This window comes from Phoenix dactylifera, unplaced genomic scaffold (genome assembly GCF_009389715.1).
Source record: "Phoenix dactylifera cultivar Barhee BC4 unplaced genomic scaffold, palm_55x_up_171113_PBpolish2nd_filt_p 001909F, whole genome shotgun sequence".
Classification (NCBI taxonomy): Eukaryota; Viridiplantae; Streptophyta; class Magnoliopsida; order Arecales; family Arecaceae; genus Phoenix; species Phoenix dactylifera.
In genome coordinates this window covers 5,010-21,894 of record NW_024069197.1, presented here as the reverse complement: position 1 = coordinate 21,894, position 16,885 = coordinate 5,010, and the positions used below count along the sequence as shown (strand labels likewise).

General features: G+C 41.3%; 2 protein-coding genes across 2 annotated transcripts; both read left to right on the top strand.

Moving 5' to 3' along the window:
* Positions 1-146: 146 nt before the first annotated feature.
* On the top strand, positions 147-1,413 carry LOC120109218. Its single transcript, XM_039122964.1, has 5 exons — positions 147-343; positions 422-514; positions 615-716; positions 803-1,132; positions 1,235-1,413. Exons 1-4 carry the CDS (start codon positions 248-250, stop codon positions 1,085-1,087), a joined length of 576 nt encoding a protein of 191 aa, XP_038978892.1. The 5' UTR covers positions 147-247; the 3' UTR covers positions 1,088-1,132; positions 1,235-1,413.
* Positions 1,414-1,715: 302 nt separating this feature from the next.
* Positions 1,716-13,663, top strand: LOC103697891. Its single transcript, XM_039122962.1, has 7 exons — positions 1,716-1,720; positions 1,836-2,373; positions 2,926-3,048; positions 3,434-3,613; positions 3,694-3,775; positions 6,547-6,574; positions 11,940-13,663. Exons 1-6 carry the CDS (start codon positions 1,716-1,718, stop codon positions 6,564-6,566), a joined length of 948 nt encoding a protein of 315 aa, XP_038978890.1. The 3' UTR covers positions 6,567-6,574; positions 11,940-13,663.
* The last annotated feature ends 3,222 nt before the right edge of the window (positions 13,664-16,885 follow it).

Here is a 16,885-nt window from a genome sequence, read left to right as displayed (position 1 = left end):
GTTAAGCTTCTTAAATTTGTATAGGTAAAGAATTGAATTTAATATTGTGAATTTGATAGCTACTGTATGTTAATTTGCTTACTATTATAATTTTAATTTTTTGATTTAATATTATTATAATATTCTTTATTTTGGTGTAGAAAAGTTTGTGCTCCCTCCAGAGAGCCATGATTGGGTGCTAAAGTTCCTCAACCACAAATGGAAAGAATATAAGTCGAAGTTGAAGGCCGACTGGAAGCGCGAGGGTATGACAGAGGAGGAGGTTGCTCGTGTTTGTCCTCCTGATGTATACCATCATCAGTGGAGGGAGCTTGTTCACTATTGGTTTTCCGAGAGAGGACAGGTTGTGTATTCTCTCTCAATACATTATATAATGTTTAATATATTTAATATATTACAATGTTTACTTTTTCCGTGGTAGACATATTCTGACATTGGTCGAGCCGCACGAGCATCTCAGACAATTCCTCACACTTCAGGCTCGAAGAGTTATGCGAGGCTCAGAGCTGAATTCGTAAGTTTTTTTGAAACTTTTTGAAACTCTTGTATCATATAGCATGTATCATGATATAGTTCTATAAGATGAAACTCTTCCAACATACTTTTTGTTGTAGATGGAAGACCATGGGAGGAAACCTGGTGAGGTGGAGTTCTATAAGATGACTCACACCCACCGAGATGGCAGCTTTGTCCGAGAGGAGTCGAGAGATATAGTTATATGTATTTATTAATAATTTGTGCAATGATTTTTTATATATTTTAATTTTTCAAAAATTAATTTGATTGTTTTTGAGAGATATAGGACAGAGCTACATCCCTTATTTCAGAGCGTATCGGAGAGTCATCTTCAATCGGCAACACCAGAGGTGTCGAAGCTCAGGTGTTTACCGAATTGATGGGCTCGGAGCGTTATGGTCGAGTGAAGGGTTATGGCGTTGGAGTTACCCCCACTCAGTTGTCTGCAGTGGGTAGATATACTCAAGATATTAGACAGAGTAGTAGCACTGCAGAGGTTAATGATCTGAAAGTAGAGATAAAAGAGTTGAAGCAGAGCCACCAGACAGAGATGCAATCTTTGAGGGCTTAGATTAATCAGATTACATCTTTGTTGCATCAGTTTGTCCCTCCTCAGGTAAATTACTACATCTACTTGAACATTTTGCATAAGTATCATATTTTCTTAAAGAGCTTAATAATTTTCGTATTCTTAACTTCTTAAGTTTTTTTATTACAGGTTCCTGATACTTCATCTGCACGTAGAGATGGTGATGCCAGCGACCCCTGAAGCATTTATTTTGGAGTTTTATATGTATTTTTTTATGCTTTTTGAAGTACATTGTAAACGTAAATTGATAGTATGAATGTAATTTGACAATATGAATGTTTAGATAAATATGTTTGATTTTGTGTATATCTCGCTTAGTGTGTGTGGCTTTGATTTTGTAAACAGGGTTTAAAATTTTTTTAATTTTTTTAAAAAAAATTAATATGCTAACGACGCTTTAAAGCGTCGTTAAAATTTCGACCAGAAATCAATTAGCGACGCTTTAAAGCGTCGGTAAGTTTGAATTAACAACGCTTAAAGCATCGGTAAATTGAACATTTACTGACGCTATGAAGCGTCGTTAAATTGCAATTAGCGACGCTTTAAAGCGTCGGTATGTTTGAAATTACCGACGCTAAAAGCGTCGGTAAAGCGTTGCCACTACAAGAAAATGGGGTTTTACCGACCCTTTTTTGCCGACACTTTTTACAAGCGTCGGCGATTTTCGGTCCAGCCCCAATAGAAAGCGTCGGGCATAGACGACGCTATTGTGGCCTAAGACGACGCGCAGAACTCAAATTCACTACAAAAAACAAGCGGGTCGTTCCCCTCCTCATTCTGCATCCCGATCTCAAGCCCTAGCTCCTCTCCTCCTTCCTCCTCTCCGGCAACGAACTGCCCACCCTTGTCCTCTCCGGCGCCGAGCGACGTCCGACGGAAAGGTCTTCTCCTCCTCCCTCCTCTCCGACGATGAGCGGCCGACCCTTGTGCTCTCCGGCGCCGAGCGACGTCCGACGGCAAGCTCCGCTCCTCCTTCCTCCTCTCCGGCATTTTATTGCAGGTGGGAGGCGGACGTGGTGGGAGGGAGCGGGCAGGGCGGGGAGGAGGAGGAGGAGCGGCTGCCTGTGGTGTTCACGCCGGAGCAGCAGCAGTACGCGCTGGAGCTGGACCAGAAGACGGCCTCCCTAAGGTGCTCGATCCAGGATCTACGGCTCCGAATACCTCCCGCACACATCTCCCAGCGCCTCCCCCACCTCCACGCTCACACCCTCGCCTCCAACGCCGCCCTCGCCCTCCAACTCAACTCCCACTCCGCCACCCGAGAACAAGTATGTCTGATCCCTCCTCCGTCCATTCCCCAAATCAATTTATATACCATACAAAATTCCATTTAATTCCATCCCCCCCTTTTCAATTTCGTGTATACTCTGTTGCATTTGTATGGATCGCGTGAAATTTATGTACGCCTTTCTTTCATTAAATTTCTTTATTTGGGTTTTGGGGCATTGGATCGGACAACATCAGATCTCTCTCTCTCTCTCTCTATGAGTGATTAGTTGATAAAATTATGTTATTGAAAGAATTCTCAAGAACGCTTCGAAAATATTATTCTTTAAGTGAAAAGGAAAGACCAATCTGAATATTGTGCGTAAAAAAAAATCAGCAATTGTTCTGCCATATCAATCTTTTGCATTTATTCAGGCTTCATTCATTTTGATTACGGCTTCTTATTCTGCTTTGCGTGTTCGTTTTTGTTGCTATAGTTTGCATCCGGACCAGTTGCCTAGAACTTGTCGTGAAGCTGCTGGCTACTTTTGTTTCTTTTTTCCCCCATACCTTCTTGTTTTATGTACCTAATTTAACATTGAGATTTTCCGTAGGCACAATTAAGAGCTACCACTCTGCAAGAAGAAAATGCTGCATATGAAAAGGCTATATCAAACTGCCAGAAGAAAATTCAGGAGAAGTTGCATGAGGCTGACCTACTTCAGAGTAAACTGAGGGTCAGAAGTTATCACTTCCAAGCCATTTCTCTTTATTTCTTCCTGCATTAGCGGTGTTGACTTCCGGAGGTTTTAAGTTCGTATCAATTTTTTGGACTGTAATTTTAAAATTTCGCTAAATATAAATTCCTTCATGCAGTGCTTTTCCTTTTGCCTTTCTGATATGCCCATGTTCCTTCAAGTTTATCCTTTCCTGAGAATTCAATGAGCATAACTCAACAAATGCTCGTCACCTACAAGAATTTAAAAGTTTCTCAACTGACTATCAAATGGTTGTTTTATTTTTATTTTTTTTCATTTTGTTTTATTTTCACATTAATTTTCTTTGATAGGCAATTTTTATTTTTCACTTGCAAATATTATTGCTAAAGATGTTTGGTTGCAGGAAATGGACCTAATCGAGAAGGATTTAAAGGCTGAGCTGGAAAGGGCACTTGCGGCAAAGGAAATCGATCAACCTGAAGCATTAACCACTGATTCTAATAGTACGGAAAATTTACATTTGGAGAAGGGATCATCAGACAGTGTCAAATTAGAAGAATTAGAGGAAAAGAAAAGAGAGTTGGTCTGTTCCATTCTTCATATCAATTAATAACGTCAACTGGCATTTTGGATGACACTGTTACTCTTCATCTTTACTGTCAGAATTTAATGGAAGTAACGGTCCAGAGATTGGAGAATGAGTGGTCACTAGTTCAACAAGAGTCAATCAAGCAGCCTTCACCAGGTACTTTGAATCATCAGTTTACATCAAAGATTTCTTTTTGATGCTTTGTGGGTTGCCTACATGCTGCTCTGGTAGTTTAGTCCAATAAGAGCACCATATACACCATGTAGAAAACGGCATTCAGATAGTTCACTATCAATCACATTATGGAAGGACAATCATGAAGGAGGCTGTTTTCTTGATTAGACAAACAAGAAATTAGAGCTGAAAATAGATGGATTTAATTGACTTGGAAGCATTAAATAGAGTACCAAATACATAATATGGTTGGGTCAAGGAACTGAGTTATGTCTAAAGAAATCTGTGAGTTTTAAAAGCTACTGTCCTGAGATAAGCAATTTCTGAAAATGATATGCTTAGTGTTAATATAATTGAGAATGAGGTCCCGCCAAAATTGATAGCCAAAGATATCTCTGTATGATCTTTTTGCTATCAGGGATTGGTTGTGCAAAATGATGGGACATATATAGTCTAATTAGGGAAGGAGGGTTGAAGTTGAGAGAAGGATTGGAGTTTGTGATTCCTATATCAAGTTTTGAATACAATCTTTCAAGTACAGACTAAATTATGATATCATTTTCTTTCTCCTATGAGAGGGTGAATGAGACCACAAACATTTGTGAAATTCATCAGTGACTCCAGACATGGCCGTAAGGCCCACAAGCATGTGGCAGGGCAAATAATGAACCAATTTGGATATATCTTAAGTGCATAGTTTTATATAAGAAACTTATGGTAATCAAAAAATTAAGGAGCAAAAATATAAAGTTGAAATTAATTAATTTTCTTCTATATAATCAAATTTTTGATTTGATGGTTCACAATGTTTAATTATCTGACTTATATCTGTAGTTTTATTCGTATTGTCAATATCCAATCTGAATGCATAGGAAATTTGGCATTGAATTAATATCAATATTTAGAATCCTATTTGTCGAATACAAGCACTCCATATATAAAGATTGAAATAGATAGTGTCAGATATTTATTCTCACCCACAAGAAAATAGTACATGATAGATTCCCTCAAAAACTAGCCTCGTAGCCTCGACCATCCAAAGTTAGCAAGGTTTTAGTATTAGATAACCTAAGTTGTTAATTGCCCTTCTATTTTTCCTCAAAAGAAACCGGTCCCTCTGTGCAAATATATTTGCAATTTTAAAAAATCTGCCCCTTATGCCTCCTAGAGAACCGATGGTTTTCCCTGCAGGCGTGACTAAAAGTTTGGAAAAGATCAGGCCTCGCCCAGCCCATGTGAATCCCCTGCTTCCACAGAACATCCTTCACGCATGTTAAAAACTTTTAATCATCCATATTGTTATGCCATCCCAACATTGTCTTATAACTGTGGCTATAGGGAGTTGATCTATTCTAACTAGGTTGGTTGCAATACAGTCATTATCATATGCACATTGTATCACGGCCCTTCTTTTTTCCTTTTTTCAGAATACTAGTTCAAGCATCACCACATTGAATTATTCAAACCAAAATGATAGGAAATACTTTTATTTCAGCCAGATTTTTTTTCCCATTCTAGTTCTCAAAAGCTAGTAGGAAATACTTTATCAGATTGCAGCCTTTAGACTATAGCTTAGAGGTATCAAGGTGGTACATTCAATCACGTCAAACTGATATCGTTTTATTAATATACTGCTACTAAGCTACTATTGAGAACATGGCATAGCTCAATTCCCTTTTGAATTCAAGTATCTGTCTTTGTAAATGTTGACTTGAACTAAGCTGCGCCATTAATCCGACCAAGCAAAGCAAGCGGAGATATTGTGGTATGTACCGGGGGTGATGGGATCTACCTCCCGGCGACAGCAACCGCCATCATTTACTCCATCATACCCATCATTTCTCTTATGCGTTAAGATTTTGCAAGTCAAAGATAATTATCAATTAAGGGAGACACATGCTTCCTACTCCTAGACGAGGAGCCCTACCAAGAATTCTTGCCTGCTTAATTAGCAAGCATAAGTGCAGGCAAACCTCTTCAAAGGTTTGGGGCCAAGCATTAAATTAAAAAAAAAGATATTTTCACCCCTTTTGCAAGTTAATTGATTTCTATGAACGTGCTTTCATTTGCATGCAGATATAGATTTACCTCCGCACTTGGAAATAATAATAATAAAAAAAGAACTCAATTATGTTATGCCTGCACCAGCACGCGTACTGCATGTTAGTAAGGTATGGGTCCCTGCCACACCAGTGAGGTGCTTAAACCCTTGATTTGAACTATATAGATGGTTGTGAATGGCGATCCCGTTACCCTGGGCTGCAAGTGGTAGTGTAATTCAGGATGAACAATCATGATTTGAAGCACCGAGGGGTCTCCTATTGTGAAGTAATTGGATACGTACACATTTAGTTTGGTTCTTGTAAGGCAGGTTAAAGGAGAAAAAACTGAATGCATTTATTACTGTCTGTTAAAAAGGGTAAACTTGGGAAAGAGAAAAGAAAAAAGGAGAGCATGTATTCTAGGTTGATGTTAAGAGTCTCGTAGAGTTGGATGAGAGTTCGCTTTATGTTGTATGATGCGCATGAAAGGTTCGAAATAATCATGTTCAGCTAACTTTATGATCAGAACTTTAGTTTTCTCTTTTGCCCAATCTTAGCACTTTCCATAGATGTGATGGAGATTCATCAAGTTAATTTTTCTGCATCCTTGTACCTAATTATTTAGCCTTTCTTGGCAGTGCCATTTGACAAATTATTATAAAACAATAATAAACTTTTGATATTTACGATGCCAATTATTGATAAATACAGAGAAATGGGAACTGTCGTGATGGGAAAAATAGAGTGTTAGCTTAGCTATAGCTGTAAACTAGTCGTTGGAGCCTATACTGTAGTTATAGCTGTAGATGACCTATACTGTAGCTGTAGCTGTATATGAGTTGTACACGATAACCATCTTCCCATATAAAAGGAGGGCTATAGCTGTTCTTCAAGAAATAAGAAAAGAAGTTTACTTTCCTCCTTTCTCCACATCTCTTCTCCTTCTAACATGGTATCAGAGCCATAGAAATCCTGAAGCAATCTTTTTTTCTCTCCATCTCGTAGGCCACTGCCGGCCACTTCTTCTTCGGCGGCGGTGGTATCGTCGGGATCGTTGGGATCTGGCACGTGCTTCCTCTCACTGTGGCTTTCCATTAGAAGCCATACCTTTTCTTGTGGAGAACCGGCCTACCGCAGCAGTGCAAGAGCTTCCGCCGTCTGTCGCTGGAGGAGAAGCCCATTCGACGTCAGGCGCCGGCTCCGGAGAAGAGGACTGTCCGCTGCCCGTTGTAGAGGCAACCGGCTTTCTTTCGCTCTATATTCCCCGGCTTCTTGGTCTCCTCCTTGGGAACGGTGGCCGTGAGCACTCCATTCTCCGGCTTCTTGGTCTTCTCCTTGGGAACGGTCGCCGTGAGCACTCCATTCTTCTCCTTGGTGCCCTCTTCGTCTTCACGTTGTCCGACAGCCGGAACCGCCACAAGAACTTGCCGCTGCACTGCCGCGTTGGTCTTTTCCTCCTGACGTAATCTTGGGCGCCCGCAGCAGCACATCCCGTCGCAAAAGGTGACATAAAGCTGTTGCTCCCGCCGCCCTGTGCAGCAGCTTCTCGAGTCTCCCTACAGGCGAAAGATCAAGGAGCCTTGGTCACGTCTTTCTGACACCCGAGACGTGACACAGCCATTTTGCCCAAGGTACATTCTTTTGCCCATCCTCATGTCCCAAGTATAGAGGCAAATAGAAAAAATTTTGGTCATGGTCTGAGAAGCGAGCTACAAGAAACGTACAAAAAGTCTCCGTCACGTTTCTCCAAAAAAAAAAAAAAAAAACAAAACAAAAAAAAACAAAAACAAAAAAAGGGAAGGGAGAAGTTGCTTGAGATTTCAATCATAGCTATGTCAACTGATGTTACACGCCCTATTGAGGTTATTTTGGATGGGACCAATTATAATGTTTGGTCCCAACAAATGTCTGTTTTTCTTATTGGGCGGAGATTATGGAGATTCGTCACCGGAGACAAGAAGGCTCCTACACAGATTTCTACAGAGTCCGATGCTGATTTTGAAGATTCTCTTGGTTCATTAATACATCTATGCCTTCTATTCAAACTCTTCTTCCCAAATTTCGAAATGCGAAGCTCGCATGGGAATTCTTGGCAAATCGCTATAACTGCTCGAGTGACTTGGCTCTCCAGTTTCAATTGGAGTCTAGGATTCACCAGTTGCGTCAAGCATCTGGTCAATCTATTCTTGACTTTCATTCACAGATTAGCAGTCTTTGGGACCAGCTTTCCCAGGCTGATCCTAATTTTACAGACGAGGACTCTGCCAAGAAGTTTCAGGAATATAGGGATCGTCGGCAATTTATTCAACTTATGATGGGCATTCGAGATGAATTTGAGAACACCAGGGCTTCTTTACTTCATCGATCTCCTCGGCCAACTGTTGAGGTAGCCCTCACCGAGCTTATATCTGAAGAGACTCGCCAAGCTACTCGGCGAGGTGTTTCTACTGATATGGTTATGGCCACATCAGCTGGTATTTTACCCACTCCTCTCATTCATTCTGCTTCTGTTCCAGTAGTTGCAGCTACTCCTTCAAAGTCAGACAAGGGAAAGACTAGTAAATTTCAGAAACAGTGTTTTTATTGTGGCAAACTAGGCCATAAGATCTCAGAGTGCAGGAAGAAACAGGCTGACGAGAGAGCAGCTCAGAAAGCCTATACAGTCTCGCCATACCGGATTGCAGCTGCTGCGTCTACTGGATCGTCGGATTCTGCGTCTTTTTCTTCTTCTATGCCCACTTCATCTATTACTACAGCTGATATTGAGGCAATAGTCCATCAGGTTCTATCTCGCACTGCCCTCTCTACCATCTCAGGTAAACTTTCTTCCTGGTTTATTGACTCCGCCTGCTGTAATCACATGACCTCTGATTCCTCCTTAATTCCTTTGAAAACAACCTTAAATCGTGTTCCTGTGATATATACCGCTAACGGCTCCCATATGGATGTTAGTCATGTAGGGTCTGTCTCTACTCCTACTCTTTCTTTACCTGATACATATCTTGTTCCAAAATTGTCTTTCAATTTGTTATCTGTTGGTCAACTTGTGGAACATGGTCTTAAAGTATCCTTTACTGATAAAGGTTGTGATGTGCAGGATCAGAAGACGGGCCAGCTCGTTGGGACCGGGCGTAAAATTGGCCGCTTGTTTGAGCTCACATCATTACATGTACCTAGTTCTAGTCCTATCCCATCAGTTGCTGCTATATCTTCGAGTCTCTGGCATTCTCGATTAGGGCATGCCTCTCTATCTCGCGTTCAGTCTTTAGTTTCGAGTGGTCATTTAGGAAAAGTTCATTTTCAACCTTTTGATTGTGTCTCTTGTCAATTAGGAAAACAAAATGCTTTATCCTTTACTAAAAGTGTTTCTTTCTCCACTGCACCTTTTGACTTGGTACACTCTGATATTTGGGGTCCTGCTCCTGTTCCAACTAAGGGAGGATCAAGATATTTTGTGATATTTATCGATGACTACTCACGGTATACATGGATATATCTTTTACGTGATCGCTCTGAGTTGCTTGACATTTTTCGTGACTTTCAGCAGATGGTCAAAACCCAGTTTGGTCGACCTATAAAAGTCTTTCGTAGTGACAACGCTATGGAGTATACCTCTACCTCATTTATGAAAGCACTTAAACAAGATGGAACCGTATCCCATCGGTCTTGCCCTTATACTTCTCAGCAAAATGGTCGTGCCGAACGAAAACATCGACATATCTTGGACACTGTCAGGTCTCTCCTTCTTTCTGCCGCATTACCTGAGTCCTTTTGGGGAGAGGCTGCTCTTACAGCAGTCTATACCATCAATCGGGTACCTTCTTCCACTATCTCAAATAAATCACCATATGAAGTTCTTAATGAAAAAGTCCCTGATTACTCTTTTCTAAAAGTTTTCGGTTGTGCTTGCTTTGTTCTCCTTCCTTCACATGAACATACCAAACTTGGACCACGCTCACGTCTTTGTTGTTTCCTTGGATATGGTATCGAACATAAAGGCTATCGATGTTATGACCCCATAGCCAAGCGACTTCGTATATCCCGACATGTTCAATTTTGGGAACACAAGATGTTTACTAGCATATCTCCACTCTTCACGGGTCCTCCTCAGTATTCCTCCATCTTCAATAGATCCACTGTTGATCTCTTTCCAGATTCCCCTTCTGATGCAGGTAATGAGAGCTCATCAGGTAATCTTTCTACGTCCGATTCCACAGAGTCTGGATCGTCCACTGATCTGATCATCACAACCGGAACTTCCGAGCCTCTTCCAACTCTTCGCCGCTCTAATAGGGTAAGATCCACCCCGTCTCATCTTAATGATTATCACTGTTTTTATGCCCTTGCTACCTTCTATGAGCCTCGCAATTATCGCGAGGCCAGTTCTAATCCCCTTTGGCAGAAGGCCATGTCTAATGAACTCCAAGCTCTTCATGATACGCATACATGGGATCTGACTGACTTGCCTCCTGGAAAGACTGCAGTAGGATGTAAGTGGGTATATAAGATCAAGACTCACGCTGATGGTTCAGTGGAACGCTACAAAGCCCGTCTTGTGGCTCGAGGATTCACCCAGGAGTATGGTATTGACTATGAGGAAACTTTTGCTCCAGTTGCACGTCTTACCACTTTTCGTTCCTTACTTGCAGTTGCAGCTGTTAAGCAATGGAAGATGCATCAGATGGACGTTAAGAACGCTTTCCTCAATGGTGACTTAGTTGAGGAAGTGTATCTACAACCTCCCCCAGGTCTTATTCATCCACAGGAAAAAGTTTGTCGTCTTCGAAAGGCGCTCTATGGCCTCAAGCAGTCTCCTCGAGCTTGGTTTTCCAAGTTCAGCTCAGTCCTCACTCAACAGGGCTTCACTCCTAGTGCATATGACTCTGCCCTATTTATTCGCCGATCCGAGGCTGGTATTGTTCTTCTCTTGCTATATGTGGATGATATGGTTATCACTGGAGATGACGTGTTAGGAATTCATACACTTCAGCAATTTCTTGGACAGCAATTTGAAATGAAGGATTTAGGATCCCTCAGCTACTTTCTTGGTCTCGAGGTGACATCCAACTCCGATGGCTACTATCTTTCACAGGCTAAGTATGCTTCCGAGTTGATATCTCGTGCTAGGTTGACAGATAGCAAGATCGTGGATAGTCCTCTGGAAATGAATGTTAAGCTTCTTCCCACCGATGGTGAACCATTGACAGATGCAACTCTGTATCGGCAATTGGTTGGCAGTCTCATCTACCTGACCGTGACACGCCCTGATATTTCCTATGCAGTCACCCTGGTTAGTCAGTTTATGCATGCCCCACGCTCTACACACTATGCAGCAGTCTTACGTATCCTTCGGTACGTTAAGGGTACATTGTTTCATGGCCTTTATTTTTCAGCCCACTCCACTCTAGATATACAGGCCTACTCTGATGCTGATTGGGCCGGAGATCCTACAGATCGTCGCTCTACCACAGGTTATTGTTTCTTACTTGGGTCATCTCTTATCTCTTAGAAAAGCAAGAAGCAAACAGTTGTCTCTCGCTCCAGTACAGAGGCTGAGTATCGTGCACTGGCAGATACTACCTCTGAGTTCTTATGGCTTCGATGGTTACTACATGATATGGGTGTTTCCTTGACTAGCCATTCTCCTCTTCATTGTGATAATATGAGTGCCATGCAGATTGCTCGTAACGATGTATTTCATGAGCGAACAAAACATATTGAAATAGATTGTCACTTCATTCGGCATCATATCAAGCAAGATACTATTCAGTTGATATATGTTGCTTCTGCGGATCAGCTTGCTGATATCTTTACGAAGGCACATCCACCGGGGCGTCATCGTGATTTGGTTCGCAAACTCAAGTTGGCATCTTCGCTCCCATCTTGAGTTTGAGGGAGGATGTTAGCTTAGCTATAGCTGTAAACTAGCCGTTGGAGCCTATACTGTAGTTATAGCTGTAGATGACCTATACTGTAGCTGTAGCTGTATATGAGTTGTACACGATAACCATCTTCCCATATAAAAGGAGGGCTATAGCTGTTCTTCAAGAAATAAGAAAAGAAGTTTACTTTCCTCCTTTCTCCACATCTCTTCTCCTTCTAACATAGAGTCTGGAAGTATTCGTGAAGGTGACAGCTTGTCGATCATGCCCAACAAATAATGAGTATGCTTATGTTTATATTTATGCTGAATGATAAAAGTTAAGAGTACTTTATAAATTAGATAGGCATAATGGTGGAATATTGGATGATCTGTGCTTTGAATTTTTTTTGCAGCTTCTTTAATATTTTTTATTATTTTCTTAACTTTTAGCTATCACCATCTAAATGCTTGGTCATTCTCAAGTTTTAATTCTGAAACTTCTTGTGGGAATTTCTGATCATTTATGTAAGAGAAAGAGACAGTTCTTTTGGGTAATGATTATCAGTGTTTCATGCTTGCTTGCATTCAAGGCTGTGTTTTAAGCAACAGGCATGAGTTTATAACCTGGTGAGTGAGCTTACAAATCTTGTGGGATGGCTCTCAATATTTGGTCTTAGTTTTCCTGCATACACAAGTTAGAACTGCATGTAAAGTCTGATGAATTTCAAAAAGGTGAACACAGGTACGTACTTGCCATGCTTTGTGCATTTGCATTATATTTTATTTTAACTCTAGTTTGTACATGTGACTGGTCATGCAAATTTGCATCTCCTTGTCAAGATATCTGCTTGACACTACAATTTTGAATTTCTACCCCTTGATCTTCTTGAGAATGAAGACTTATCAACTACATCTGGGCAGATGAAGAGGGGTGTTTCTAAAATGTTATATGATTGATACATGCTTTTGAGAACCAAAGGATACAGTAGCAAGGCCTGTGATTTTCTATGGTTCGGAAAATCCGTGCACACTTGATAAAGGCTTATAATGCTTGTTTGGATACTTATAATCCGTGCTGGAGTTCATAAAAGGGCGTCAGCCACTGAAACTATAGATATGGTTCAAAAATACCAGGTTTGCCACTGAAACTTTAGATTTCTTAATTTACATCGTATTTCTGCACTGCTAATATAATATCACATTTTTCACCATGAAGTGTTTGGATCTTCTGGACATTTGGTTCGTTTCTCCTATCTTATGTTGAAAACCTGTTTTGTCGGACATACATCTATCAGCAATTTGGTCAGCCTTCAGCTTCACATCAAAGTAAATATGCTTCCATTTTATTGGCTAATTAGTCACATAACTATAGAGCAACACTTGGCTGAAAACATTTCATGTTGTATTTCCCTTTACTTCCCAACCATAGCCCTATTATTGACTGTTTTAGAGGTTAAAATCTATTATCCTATTAGTGTTAAGCATTTTCTCGTGCCCCTGACAATATAAAATTTCCATATTGCACTAATTCATAATATGATATTGTAATGCAGGAGTTCAAGAGGTTGTTTAGGGAAGATGTTATGGATTATGCTACGTGCACAGCTAATGTCAAGAGGAAACGACCTACTCTAAGAAGTTTGAGAGGTGGAAAAGCTCCATGGGATAAAGGTGAAGATGATGAGGATGGAGAAGATGATGACAATGACTGTATGGGAGGGCCATGAAGGCTCGACTTTAGAAACCAAAAAGAGCAATGGCAGCAGGGTTACCAGACAACAACAATTGTAATTATAACTTGTTCAACATTACTGTATATTATATGATTATAGTGAGAGGGAAGGATTGGTGTGGGAATTGTTCAATAGTAGTGACAAAGTAGTTTGATTATATGACAATTTAAATATTTCGAATGATTGGAATGTTTGTGTCAATGTAAATGTAATACAGGTTCATATTGTTTTATAATGTGTTTTTATAATTTACATTCGTATTTTTATTTTTTAAAAAAAAAAGCAATCCCGACGCTTTAAAGCGTTGGTAAATAAAAGTTGTGGCACGCCTACGCCGACGCTTTAAAGCGTTGGTAAACTGTACGCCTACGCCGACGCTAAAAAAAAGCGTCGGCAAAAATACATTTGCCGACGCTTTAAAGCGTTGGTAAACTGGACGCCTACGCCGATGCTAAAAAAAAGCGGCGAAAATCCAGAACTGGGCATGCTTTTGGCTTTACTGATGCTTTAAAGCGTCGGCGAATCTATTTTTGCCGACGCTTTTGGTAGCGTCAGGGAAGCCCTGTTTTTGCCGATGCTTTCTCTTAGCGTCGGCAAAAACTTTTGCCACTCCGGTATCGCCGACGCTTTTGCGACGCTTTTGTTTGCGTCGCGGGAACTTTAGCCGACGCTTATAAGCGTTGGTAAAGATTATAAAAAGCGTCGGGAAAGATGAATTTTCTTGTAGTGTGCTAATTTTCGACGCTTTTCGAAGCGTCGGAAAACATTTTCTCCACTGTAGCATAGGCGACGCTTTGCCGACGCTTAGGAAAGCGTCGGGATGGTTTTTAGCGACGCTTAAAAGCGTCGTTAAAGGCCAAAAAATGCGTCGTTAATGACCATTATTCTTGTAGTGACGCGATCCCAGTTACACATATATATAACCACGTTCTGTTACAACTGAATAACGGAATTAATAACCAACTAACTGTGATGAATAATATTAACTGAAATAAGGAAACCAGTTAACTCTCAGCCGAAGCTCAGCTCAGCAGAGTCCTGAGCTTAACTGATCTTTGAAGCTTGAGTCACAACATATTGTGCCGGTAGAAAATTGTTACTTACGTGTGCACTCAATGATGTCACTCTAGAGGTAAGACCACATTGCTGTCTTGTGTGCACCCAACCTATATGTGCAACCATGCATCCCATGACAAGTTGCATCTAGCTGGGCACTTGTATACTTGTCCCTTAGTATCTCGTGAATGCTGATCTCTTTGCATTATGATAACTCAGGAGATTATCTTCCTACTATGCACATTTAGCTTACGGGCCCTATTGATTGGAGCATCCGTGCTCACCTCATTAGTCGTGGGGTCATATTGTTCTCATTAATCTCAAGCCTACAACGTTTACCACCTCTATACCTACATTTGAGGTGGTTACTTTTGTTACTTTACATTATAGGTTCTTAGTCTACCGCCGAGTGGCACAAGATTGATCGACAGATTTTCTCTTATTTTGATAACATCTATAGCACCAACTCTTGATTGACTCACAACCGCTCGTTAAATCTGGACTTTCCTCCCTCTATGTGCTATGGAGTGGTGCTCTTGACTACAAGCTTCCTCTTGAGAGCCAAGCTGCTTAGCAGGGTGAACATACAATCATGGAATATAATTCTATTATTCTTGCTATTGGCGAGGGCTACAGGCGATGAGAGGCCCATGCGAGCAAAGTTGAGGTTGGTGACGGTGCCTCCATATATGAGAGCAAATGATGCCAGCCACTCGGGCTTGGACTCGCAAGGATGGGAGGAATTGCCGGAGCTCTAGAAGGAAAGGGCCATGGTGTTGGTAAAGGATTGCTTGAGTAGGAGGAGGGCATTGACCTCGAAATATGTGGGCAGCTCTGGCAGCGAAAAGTCGGAAGAGACTGGTGGGAGGAAGGGGAGGAGGAGGGGGATGAGGGAAAGAGCAGCAGCCTTGGAAGGTAGCGGACATTAATTAGGGCCACTGTTACCCACCAAAAAAAAATTTAGGGCCACTGTTTTTTTTTTCCTTTGGTCCTCCTTGTTCTCTTTCATGGTGATGGGAGGAGGGAGGGATACGTGGTGACTAAGGTTTAGTTTAGTTTAATTAGCTCAATGTATCGCTGAGCGGGTACTCGGGTAGATAGAATTTCTCCAGCGCGTACTACTCCGTAGTCAAAGTCCGCAAAAAAGAAAAAAAAAGTCTAGTTTCCTTAACGACTACGCAAATCTGCACAAAGGACAAAAACAAAAAGACTAAGGTGCAGCTTGCCTTGGCAGTTCGGTCAGTCTTATTCTTGCGTTTCAAGAATTTTGCCTCAGCAGCTACGTCGACAGAAGGTTCTAAAAAGTGGGCGGTGTACGAGGAAATCTGGATCATGGATCGTGTGCTTCTTTAGCCCTCATCATGATCTCGGAAGGGACCACGAAACTCCAATTACTGCATCCCCAAGTTTCATGTTTCCTATATAAATCCCTCACATTGCCTCAAGAAACCAAACACGCTATATGCTATGCGTCCCATGCAACAACCGGACATGGAACAAAACTTAGCGGATCCGAGAAGGAATATATTCACCTTTCTCATCACCGAAGTCTCTAATCATCTCCCAACTTTTGGCTTCGTCTTCCTCACCTTCAGTGTCGCAGGATCTATCTACCGCTCGCATCACGACCCAAGCATGCTGGCCTTCGTGATCTCATCCTACGTCAACCTTCTGCTCCTGTTTTGGTGCCTCGACAGGTTCGAGAAGCTGGGCCCGAACGGCCCGCCCGAGAAGAGGGAGAGACTAAAGGTTGCCATCTGGGTGCTCGCCACGGCCCTCAACCTTGCCTTCGCATGGCGGGTCTCGGCCATGATGCCATGGGCCTTGGCAGTGGTGATATGGAGCATGGCTGCTTTTGTTGCCGTGGCCGGGTTTTATGGCTTCTTCATCTACAAAGATCAAACGAAATAGCTTCCACAACGGGAAGCTTTAAATACTATTTGGCACCTTTGTTTGTGTGTGCAAGTGAAAGAAGTATATTGATAATATTTTATTTGATGGGTGTTCCGTGTATATTTATGTATCTTCTTTCTGTAATTTATTTAGTTCGTGAAATTAATATGATGGTGTTTTCTGAGTGAAATAATGAGGGAGCCACCAATAAGGTTGCATGTGCATGTGTTAGAAGCATGTTCATAGTTTTATTTGATGGGAGCTCCAAATTTTATATTTATGTAATGTTATATCAATTTGGTAAATAATTTAGTACATGAAATTGATGTGATTATCATTTTTGAATGAAATGATAAGAGAGCGCTTTTTTTTTTTTTTTGTACAACAGCAGCTCACACCCGGCGAGTGTGAATGCAGCTAAGAAAATTGGAAAACAAAAGACTACATAAAGCCTTTAGCAACGATGCGTCGTCCACTCACACAAAGCCACTCGAGTCGTGAGCCG